The sequence below is a fragment of the Solea solea genome, chromosome 7 (assembly GCF_958295425.1).
Source record: "Solea solea chromosome 7, fSolSol10.1, whole genome shotgun sequence".
Lineage (NCBI taxonomy): Eukaryota > Metazoa > Chordata > Actinopteri > Pleuronectiformes > Soleidae > Solea > Solea solea.
This window is the reverse complement of record NC_081140.1, coordinates 11021383-11033464: the sequence shown is the minus strand read 5'-3', so window position 1 is coordinate 11033464 and position 12082 is coordinate 11021383. Positions and strand designations below refer to the sequence as shown.

At 39.8% G+C, this 12082-nt stretch overlaps 1 protein-coding gene across 3 annotated transcripts in view; it reads right to left on the bottom strand.

Annotated features, from left to right (window-relative positions):
* Nucleotides 1-12082, bottom strand: part of kcnab1a (potassium voltage-gated channel subfamily A regulatory beta subunit 1a) — an 87778-nt gene that overhangs the window by 21926 nt on the left and 53770 nt on the right. For all 3 annotated transcript variants that reach the window (XM_058634924.1, XM_058634923.1, XM_058634925.1), the window contains one exon: nucleotides 3378-3421. In XM_058634924.1, coding sequence (XP_058490907.1) covers nucleotides 3378-3421 — 44 coding nt within the window. The remainder of the gene's footprint in view (nucleotides 1-3377; nucleotides 3422-12082) is intronic.

The window sequence follows — 12082 nt, the reverse complement described above, 5'->3', positions numbered from 1 at the left end:
AAATCATTAAAAGTTAATCATTTTGCTTTGTGGACTAAACAAGACATTTGAGAACATCATCATTTCCAGGTTTGACGAACACCGATCAACATTTTTTAAGGGTTTCTGATATTTTATGGACCAAACGATTCATCGAGAAAATAATCGACAGATTAATGGATTATTAAAATAATCGTTAGTTGCAGCTCTAGTATATTACAATTGCATTTTACATTTCTCATCATCGTGCGTCATACAAGTTTAAATGAAGAGATAGGGAGGAGAAAATGGCAGAGGAGAAAGAGGCGAAGCAGATTGCACAGTGCTGTGAATACATATCTACTGTATATGGCCATAAAGGGTGTGATGTTATTCTCATTGTGCCATTATGTTTTGTACAGGATGTTTGGTATAAGTATACAATACAGTATGGCAGGGATATTTTACTTACTATCAGTCTAATTTTCCTCATCTTTCTTCCTTTTCCTTGTGTCATTCTTTAATATACACTCTGTCCCTGCAATATGAGGGCATGGACTAAAATCTCCTTCAGGTCTTCTGGTCTCAGCCTCTCCACAGAATGTATTCACCACAGTGCAGATGGTTTCTATTTGCGGTTCCCCAATAACGGAACATGTTGCCATAGACAATCAGTGCAGGGCCATCCCTAACAAATCACAGGAAGTGATTTATTTTAGGTCAAAACAAACGGCGGCAACCGCAACAATGCGAGATGGCTGCAAACAGGTCTGACTTCAACTGAACACACAAACAATTCAGAAGTGAATTCTACTGCTCAAAATACTTTGTCGTTCAGCAGTTTGACAGGATAAACACCACTTGTTCTCGCCCACCGCTGCACTGCTGCTACATACACACAAACCCTTCCTCAGTCAAGTCAACAACAAAAATCACCAACAGTTACAAAAGTGCAGCTTTTCTTCCTGAGTCACAGAGTAGATGTGATTCACAGATTCTCCTGCTGTTGTGAACATGTATCACCCAGACAATCCGTGCTGCATTAGTCATATATGAATATATGAACATAAAGGCCCATAGGGCGGCCCATGGCCAAAAGGAAAGGAATTGTGCTCATAAAATCCTGGGAACTAGCAGCTTAAAAACGGGCCTCAATGCCTTCATTAGCAGCCTCTTTTCAGCATGTTGCCTTGTGTTAAACAGAGTGTGGAAAATCTGAGATTTTCCATTAAAAAGAGGTCTTTAATCATTTAAACCTTTATGCAAATTAAGTAATTTCAAGTGAAATAGTGTTTCTCTCGGGACATCATCATGCTGTTGCAGACTGTGCTCTTAAAGCGTGCAAACCCCTGTGACAGGGGCTGTTGCTGTTAGCTGTTGTGCACAGAACCACTTGACTTTAACTTGACTTAATTTGTGTTTTAATTATTCTTACAGTTAACTGCACTTGGACAGACACACACACACACACACACACAATACACATCTGTGTTAGTGCTATCAAGTTAATCAGTGAAATGCCATTAAGCATCCTCCTCTCTGCCCTCTCTTCTTCTCCTCCCCTGCTAGGTTCATGTCCGCTCTGAGCGCAACATGTGGCAGGCAGCTGGCATTATATTGACCTTTACTGCACTGTGCAGCTCACTCAGTGACTGACTTCGACCTCTCAGTGTACCGTGAACCACATGTGGCTGCAGAACTCACAAGCAGCCTGGGAGTCATTACAACCTGATAAACAAAAGTTGTGCCACTGCACCGCAAGGTCTTTGTGGTTGCTGTTAATCTGCAACCAACACCAGGAAAGTCCCTTTGGTCCAAACTAGTATTCCATTTTATTAATCCCTGTAAATACTTTCTACACAGACCACATTCTACACACGCATATCTTTGAATAAGTTTAGAATCACTTTGAAAATGTGCTTAAGAGGTCACCATCTTCCTACAGGAGCCTGAACAGACCAATTTATCAAAGCGTGCATTTCGCATTTGAAGCAAAAGCTTAGTACACTACCAAAGAAGAACAATACCCACTTCAAATTGAACTGGTGGACACAAGATGTCTCCAGCTTCACTACAATTTGTATTCTCACCAGGTCATTGGTGGAGGTTTTAGGTGTCCACGTCATAATTGTGTGTATGTTGAACATGAGAATGTGACTGACATGAAAACAAGCTTTTAGTGGAAGCAGGAATCAACAGCTCAATCAAATCAGGTCTGATAGAGAAGTGAGAATAACTCAATCCTCGCTGCTCAGTGATATTTAATATCACGCATCAAAGATGATGCATGTTGTCACTAAAAGTGTATGTGTATGTATATGATTGTGCTGACTAATGTGAGTCTAAGATAAGCTATAATTGAGGAAACTAAATGAAGATTGATTCCAATACTTGAAAGCCAAGTAATCCAAGAAAAATGTCTCCATATGAGACGAGGAAAAGCTCCTGAGTCAGTGTGAGGAAGATTAGTCAGTAGAAGTATGACTCAGACATGTCTCTGTGATTCTTCACTGCTCGGAGGAGATGTACATGTCTTACCAAAAGACCGAGAGGCAGTTGAGAAATGACCGTCGGTCTTAGAACCACGGCTGAAGCATCGTCAGTGTGAACAGTGAACAACTTGTCAAAGTCAGCTTGACTCAGCTTAGTCAATGAGCGCCAGAAGGTTTTATAATCTGATTTATGGACATTGAAATGCTCCTCTCTGTGCACAGATAACAGCAAGACGTGTGTTTATTCAAAAACCTGATTAAAAAAAAAAAAAAATGAAATGTTTTTCTGGCTGCAGTTATCTTGTAAGACTCTTATTTTTTAAACGTGGTTTTACTGTGTTCACTGAGCAATAACAAACAATAACAACATCCAACATGTATCCTCTGATTATATAATTCATGTATGTGTATATTCTGAGTAATGTTTTCCCTTAAAACACACTTCAATGTCCTCCAGAGAATAAAATATATTTGTGTGCAGCTACTACATATTTCAATTTCAGTGAAACTGAGTTTTTAGAGAAAATGTAAGTAATTGCATAACTTGGTGAAACTGAAAGTGTTTGACAGAGGCAGAAATTGGTAGTCTGGCTGGTGTGTGTGTGTGTGTGTGTGTGTGTGTGTGTGCGTGTGTGTGTGTGTGTTGTCTTCTTTCGCCCACCAGACTAAATAATGAAGCAATGTTGGGGCTTGACTTTTGTACAAAAAGGGAATAACTTTTACCAGGAATGCACAATTTATATGGCGATGCACACATGAGCCCACACAGACACATTGTGATCCATTTCATCTGAAACCATGAGGCAGAAGAACAAACCCCAGTCAAAAGTAGAAATTGTATTACTTGTGTATTCAGTGTAGTTTCATCCATTGTTTTCTTACAGGCTGATGGAGAAATTCAATGAGGGTCATTTCGAGTCTACTCACCCAGTCCTAAGCAAGACACTCTGAGTCCAGACTTTCCCAGATTCCTGCGAAAACAGAAAATAGGCATCAGATCTCCTGTATGACAATCAACACACCCAGCAATACACACATTCATTTCAGCAGAAGCAGGAGAGGGTAAAGGATTGGAGAGGTGTGGACAAGTGTGGACAAGTGTGGTTCCGTACAACCCTGGATTACGTTTGGTGAAGTGTGGGTAGTCTTACTATAAAAGAAATCAACCACTTGATCTATAAAATCCTTGATCTATAAAAAAATAAATGTTTGATGAACATATTAATCTATGGTAGATATGCATGACATCAAGGAGACAGTCAGAATAACAAGTAAGACTTTGATTTTCATGGATGGGGATGGGAGTGGCTTCTGATATAATCACATGAGAACTCAACGGCACCTTTGTCTCAATGGACTTTTTCAAGACCGCACAGTAAACATCACCTCAGCTAGATCCTGTTAAGCCCCTCCCATGGTGAACAAAACAGTGTATGTAAAGTCTGCAGTGGAACAAAATGGTGCTACAATCAGCAGTTAGGAGAGAAACAATAAAATGTTGAAACTGCAGGGGGAAAAGTGATGTGAAGATAAACAATCAACACTGATTGCACTTAATGTAAAAGTAGGAGTGGTCTATAAAAAAAAAAATATATATATACAACTGTGTGGAATATTAGCCATCACTTTTATATGGTAAGATATAAGATCTGTGTGTACTAGATTAAACACTTATTAGTTTCCTGATGGGCTCGTCATTTATCATTTGGAACACAAACACAGTGTTTGTATGCATCCAGTAATCAGCCTGTCCTTCACCAGTATTTATCCACATGCCGTCTTAGGAACCTTATTAACCCAATTAATCAAGGACATGCTGACGTTAGAGTCTATCAGCGCACCGTCATTGATTCTTTACCAGTTCATCTGACGACCTCTTTTAAAAGGAACATCCTCACCATAGTAAGTTCACATGACAAATTAATCATTAGATATTTATACATGCAGCACGACAGGGACAGCATCTGTTATTCGAGGCTGTGTTTGTGTGTGTGTGTGTGTCCACACATTTAAATACCATAATAACTTGTTTTTTAAGGAAAATATCTGTATGTTTTTTTCACTAGGTAACTGTTAGAGCCATAGAAAATATAAGGCTTATGTTAGCATTTTTTGAGCTTAACCTATTTTGCTTTAATTTATAATAATTAATCAATAATGTCTATTTAGTTAGATAAGTTTTATTATGCTCTTATTTTGTCCTGCTATCACAAACTGGTACTGCCGTAAAGCACAGCTTGTTGTAGTAAACGGCAGTAAATGAGCCATGTGGGCACCTGTCGGCATCTCTGCATCTAATTAAGTTTTGCAGCAGGACGGGAGCAACAATTTTCTGACCGTAGCTCTCATTTAGGCATTGAAACACTTATTTTTTCCTGTCAATTAGTTTTAGGTGACATACCTTATACCAAGCATTTTGCTTGACGACTTTTATTTTTGTTCATGTGGATTACAGAGTGACAATAAATCGCTGCACTTTCTTTTACGTCTGCCTCGTTTCCTTCATGGATTTTCTTTGGAGTGTATTGCCTCACGAGTAGCGCGAGAACAGAAACTTCACGTCCTGCAGCAGCGGCAAACAGGTTGCCACTACAGTAACTGTCTGTTGGTTCAGAGCTCAAACGAACTAAAGAGTTTCATTTGGGCTCTGAAGGACAATGAAATGTGACACTGTAGCATTATTGTTAAAAAAAACAAAAAGATAAGTACACTATAACATAAATAGCTGCATTATACTTTGGTTTGTAAATGCATTCTAAGAATGGCACTCAGATTAGAGTTACACAGCAAAGATGGTTCCCGGTTGGGAGGATGGACATTACTGTTGCATCATGTGCAGATTACACTCACACACACACACACACACACACACACACACTCACACAAACAGTTTTAAGCAGGTGCAAAAGCTAAAACTTTTGCTCCCATTCATCAGCTTGTAGACAGCCAGTGGCACAGTTTTCCTGGGGGAGGAGTTTCTCATTTTTGTGACTTCAGCAGTTTATTTGTTTGGGAACCTTTTTTTAGTGAGTACACATGAGAGCCAATCTCCAATTAAAATCCACATCATCACTTTTATTTTGAGCACGTAACAATGAGTGGTGGTGAGCGCACAAAAGGAAAATCTCTGAACTTCACACTGTGTATGCATCTAGAACAAGCAAGTCATTAGAGATTTAGTTGTGCCACAGGTCAGTGGTGCAATTTGTAGAATGGAGACAGAAAATCACATTTAACGTGCATATATAAACTGGACATCATTCATGTCCAGTCTTGTTGCATAATGCATCCATCCATCTTCTACCGCTTTATCCTCCACCTCCGGCTGACATAGGGTAAAAGGTGGGGTACACCCTGGACAGGTCGCCAGTCCACCACAGGGCCACATGGAGACAAACAACCATCCACTCTCACAGTTAATGAAGAGCGTCCAATTTTCCTAATCCCAAAATCTGCATGTTTCTGGACTGTGTCAGGAAAGTGGAGAAACATGCAAACTCCATGCAGAAAGGTCCTCGTTCCTGACCGGGTCGCGTACTACACATCTGTGACTCTCCTGCTCAGAATTGCAAAGGCAAGAGATGCTAACCACTACACCAACCGTGTGGCCCTGCATATACCCTGGTAAATAATCCTTCCATTTATTCCTGGAAAAAACATGGGTTTATTATAATTCTGTATTTGAGACAAGCATCTGCCATTAAAAATGTGGCGTAAACAGATCCTCCAGTTGACTTGCCAAACATCCTTTGCCCTCAACATAAAGCAAAGGTAAAGAAAAGTTTTGTAACTCTATGAGAAATTTAAGAAAATGTTTGAATTCCCTTTTATGAATGACATTAAAAGCAAGAGAGTCACAGATGTTTAGTTATGGCAAATGACTATGTTATTATCGTCATCGTCAATTTTTCATTTTGACTCATCTGTCAGAATCACTTAAGGTAATCCATTGCCGACATGTGACCTTTGCGTCCTTCAACATCAGAATAATTAATTGGGGCGTAAAAATCACACCACAGACAGAAAATTGATCTCGGGTGATGCATTAGATCTCCAACCTATGAGATATCCACAAAGGAGAGCAGTTACGACAAGGTGCCCTTGAACAACATGGGTTATTTTGCTCTTACACAGGGATGAAGTTTAGCATGATTTTTACATGAACAATTTGTGATTGCACTTATTATTTCCTCATGATACTTCAATTTGAAGCTCCAGCGTGCACTTCTTTCGCCTAAAATACTGCGAGTGTCTGCAGTGAGTGACAGAAACACTGCTCTGAGGAAGACACAGCTTCTCCTGCTGCGGGTTTGTGACATCAACATACACAGAGAGAGAGGAACGGTGTTTTCAGCCAAGGAGACGAGCAGTGACTTCAGAATGTCCCCACTTCTCAGGTGAACCTGCAGACAACTCTAGGTCCATGTCCTCTCCTTTCTCCCTTTACTAGCGTAACTGCATACATCTTCCCTCGCCACTCGGGACAAAAACACATCACTCTGTGTCCAGTGTGGATATGTAACTGGGCAACATAGCTACACTAAGAAACACAGGCAGACTCATGTGGAGATTAATCAGCAGTGAATCTAACAGCCATTCATTTATATCCAAGTTAAGTTAGGGCAAATATAAGTGAAGCACTTCAATTGAAGTTATGCCCTACAGCTTTAATTCCAGTGGGTTGAAGAAGTCTGTTCAGAGTATTTTTCTGTATTCAGCCAATTTCTGCAGGGCCATTGTGCAGAACTCCCAATGGCCCCGAACACTGAAAGAAAACAATCAAAGTTATGTGAAGTAACTCCTGGTGCCTAAGAAAAAAAAAGACATTCTTACATGTCCAAAAAGAGAAGAAGTGCAACATCAGGGCGATCTTTTGATTTCAGAACTGCCGAGTCAGGCAGTGGATGCCCTGCTGCCGATTAATGAGGAAGTTTTCCCCAGCCATGGTTATGAATGATGACGATACAGGTGCAATCTATTTCTAGTCTAAAGAGGAAACGTGAGAGCAAAGCAAAGAAGGACTATCTACAGGATTAAAAAAACTGCTCACTGTGTTGAATGCTATGGCCACAACCCATTTTGATGGAGGGATGGTGATTTATGTTTGTGATCTCTGTTCACTGTGGTGTACACAATACTATAGTGTCACAACTCTGTGCCACAACTTTACAAATGAAAAATGTATTTATTTACGGTAGATTGGGCTGCAAACATGTCTTCCACACTAAATAACCAAACGATAAAAATCATAACAGAAATCTGCAGCAACAACAAAAAATCATCTCTCACTGAGTGAGAAACACTAATGTGAGCTCGTATAGAGCGGACTTTAATTTCCTTTGCTCACTATTTGATTTTTTTTTTTTTTTTCACGTTGATGGAAGTAATAAAGAAACAAATAGTTTCTCTCAGATAAGCCTGGTTGGCCTGGGAACTGCAGAGCCCTCACAACACATCCACTTTTTCAGCTTTCACAGAGATAGATTACAAGATGGATGGTAGTGAAGGGGATAATGGAGGAGACAGAAAGAATGATGCAGACTGCAGAGAAGGAGAAAATGAGATTAACCACCTGGGAGATAGAATCAGAAAGTGATCCTGTTCACTCAAAACCTCTTTCAAATGACTCTTCATAGAAATTCAAATGTTTTGAGTCAAATAAATAACCAAGCCTGTGCCACTAAACACACACACACACACACACTATTACAGTGTCCTCACCCATCAAATATTTACTGAAATATGAACCCCAGTATCCACTTTTCCAAACAGATCTACCATAACAAGCCTTCACCCTCAATGAGGCTATTCATCTCCACTTAAAGCTGTCTTCATTTGCCTGATGACGGGCAGTAATGACTTTCTCCTATTCCCCTGGCACTGTGGCAGTGTTACCCTCTCTTCATCTGCCAAAACACACTCCCTCTGTCTCACACTCTCCTGCATGTCAACAGTCATCATCACAGATCCGTCCTTTCTTCATGAATTACCTCCCCCACTTCAGTACAGGAGGCAGCTGTTCAGCATTAAAAATGTGGTTTATGCTTCGAGTATGGATTTTATTAATGACTAGTTTTAAGTAGACGCTTGGGTGTAAATGGTTGAGAAATCACTGAGTTGATGCTCTAAATGTGGCTGAAGGCTTCAATATTAATAAGTGAGAAATAAGCATTTTTGTTTGTCCTTAATGAAACTTGATTACTACTGCAGAATGTTGCCTTCATTACATATTTGAATCCACGTGAGACTGTGGACACTTTTGCTTGTTTGTCTGTCTGTGTGCTGTTTTCCATCATAAACACTGGCCATATTTGGACCAGTATTCCTCATGGAGACCGAAGCCTGGGTGTTGTGAGGCAGAACCCTTATTTTTTATGGATTTAGATTTGTGTCAATATTTTCAAACAACACTTTTTCAAGACGAAAAGTTTTTATGAAGCAAATAAAATATTGATTTAATCATTTCAACATATTGCATTTTATTAGTAGAAAATACACTTTGCGCTGACTGATTTGTTCTTTGTGCCGTGGAAGTAGTCATAGGCTTGGAGTCGCTGTCCGTCTGGTACAAAATAATTGTAAGCCTCTAACGTTTATAATCTGACAAACATTAGATAATTACAATTATTTTGTCCTATGTTGACAGGGAAAACTTGGGGAACGAGTTCCAGGCGCACAGTGACTCCAAGCCTGTGACGACATCCGGTCCATTTTGCTGTCACTCCAAAACTCAGTAACCAATCAGACCCGGTCATGGTCAAAATCGCGAACAAAAAAACATGGCGCAAAGAACTGTATTTGCAAACAATAAAATACAATATTTTTGAATGATTAAATCAATAATTTATTTGCTTCCTAAAAAGTATTGTTTGAAAAGTTTGACACAAAACTTATTCCATCATTTTTGAGGTGATGGTTGAGGTTACCAACGGCCTTTGTAGAATTTATCGTATAATTGTTCTGCGGCTGTGTCAGAAGGAATTGTTTTCCTTACCAGCAGGTGGCAGTAGTCTATATTTAATTATCTTTGCACTACTTTTATATATACTTATATACATATACACTTATTTTTGAGTTATAGTTTACAGTTTTAACTAACAAGTTATATAAAACTTACTTTGAGCTTGTGGATTTCACCCATTGAGGTTTGTTATAAAACATTTATGGTTTATGTTCTTGTTTCTGATCTTTTACATGTTTTACCTGCTATTGCTATAAAACCCTGTAACTGTTCTAATACCTGCCCTATAAACTATTATGTAACATTATTGATCACACATTCGACTCACAAAATAAATTAAGGTGCCCTATTTAAACAGTCATTTCAAAAGCAATTGTGAGAACTATCGACCACTTCACATAATAAAGCACTAAAGCTGCTGACTTGTTTCTATTTTCTCCTTTTTTCAACTTCATCCTGTTTGCTCAAAGTATAACTCGGTCAAGTTGTGCCGGGAATCTGCTCATGTTGGAGGGAAGAAGTCTGTGAGGATGTCATTATATTCTTCTTCAGAGAAGCACTGAAGCATTTTATATTCAAACATATTTTTACAAGTTGCATAATAGTCTACTTGTGGGGAAGCGCTTCAGTGCTAATGACTTGATTTGAGAGTAAAAATGAGCCAATGGTAGATGACTGTCATAGTGTGTGTGGACTAATTATCTCCCCATATTCAACTGAGTAATTACTGTAAAAGCAGAGTTCCAATGATTCATGTACTTGATTCATCCACACCAATAACTTGTTTGTTCCTTCATTCCTTCCAACTGAAAACAGAAAATTCGGGGACATCCACCAGTCAAGTTATAAGTGAAAAGAGGAATAAGAACCACTGAGTTAAAAAAAATAAGGATAAACTAGCAAAATCATAAAGTTGACCCAGTTTTATTCAAAAAATAACAATGAAAAAAAACAACAATCTGGCCTTTTTGGGAGTCAGCGAAACGCGCACTAATTAGAGGACAGTGATTGATGAAGTTACCCTCAGAGCCTCAAGAGGAAATACATCAGCTAAGAACACGCAAACTACTGAGGCAGGCAGACAATGAGCCACACAGTCATGTTTACTGAATATGATCGAGAACAAAGTTTTCTATTTATTTTTAGATTTTGGGGGAAGCGGATTTACAATTTACAATTATGACTCATATGTCTCAATTTTTCAAGTAGAATTTCCTACCCAGGGTGATCCTGCTTCCTCTCTTGGGAAGCAGGATCATCCTGCAGAAGCTTTTCTGGCATAAACACTATGGTGAGAGAAGTGATCTATTTTGTGATGCATCGCAATTCTCTCTTAAACGACTAGGAATTGATTATGAAACAGCCATAAATGGAAAAATAAATGAAGGACAAATCTTTGATTGACTGTGCGTCACCGCGTCATTACGCTAAATACGCCTTCACCAAGAACTTGATCAAACGTCACACAGCATAAATGTACGCTTTAGCGGAGATGGCTGAGCGAGAGGTGTCGCTAAAGTGTCACATCTGAACAGCACACTCTGAATTAAACGCTGACGTGTGGACAAAATGTTGGATTTCATGAAGTACGGGGGAAGAAGTGAGCTGAGCAAAAGCTACACCATATGTACTCTGTGTAAGAAAAAAAGTAAATAATTTGGCAACACAACCAACATGCACAAACCACATGTTCGGGTTAGGCATTAACTGGTGTGTGTGTGTGTGTGTGTGTGTGTGTGTGTGTGTGTGCGTGTGTGTGTGTACCTATATATTCATGCATGCATAAAACGAGATGCACAAGCTCAGCTGTTCATGAATTTGTGTCTATGCACTCGGCAGCAATCTCAGCAGTGGGGCTATTTTATACCTATCAAAGCCTGATCCGTGAGTGGGAGAGTGCGGGTGGGTGGGTGCTTCGGTGGGTTGGTGGGTGAGTGGGGGGCAGCTTTCAAAGCCTACACCCAGGCAGAGTAATGCAGCAGCCTGCATGGAAGTAATATAAAAGCTGTCCCAAAGTGAGGCGAGATAACACCACCACTGGCACCGGTAGGAAGCCCACTTTCAGCTAATCAGTCTTTCGACACACTCGCAGTTCCAGCAGCACTATACACCGCGACATGAGCGGTAATTGTGATTATGGAGAGATTTGTGGCGATGCCTCGTGCATGTGTGTCTGTGATTTGTGTTTATTTTGTACCCACACTGTGCGCGCTACAGTGACTGACTGTCGTGTCCATGCATCATGTACTGTAGCGTGCATGAGTCACGCGGTTTAAACACAATAACCTTCATTCAGTTGTTATTCGAGGGAAATAGAAAACCTGAACATCCGCATGGAACAATAAACATCCTGACAGAAAGAGAAAACACAGACTCTTCCTTCAGTTCACTCTCCTACTTCTGCTTTACCCAGCCACACAGGTGTAGAATCAGGGAGGCAAGAAACGCACAGCGCAAATAAAGCCAGACAAAACACCAAGAAGCGCCCATGTAATGTTTTAGAAGTGGTTTGTACTCCCTAAACAAATGCCTGCAGGGTTTTGGTAACAGACGTTACACACTGGATCTTGACCATAACTGTCTGTATGCAGTCGCACATGTTTGTAAATCCACATTAAGAACAGGGTGACACTTGCACATTTATGCATGTGTGTACATGGCCACGCTTCCA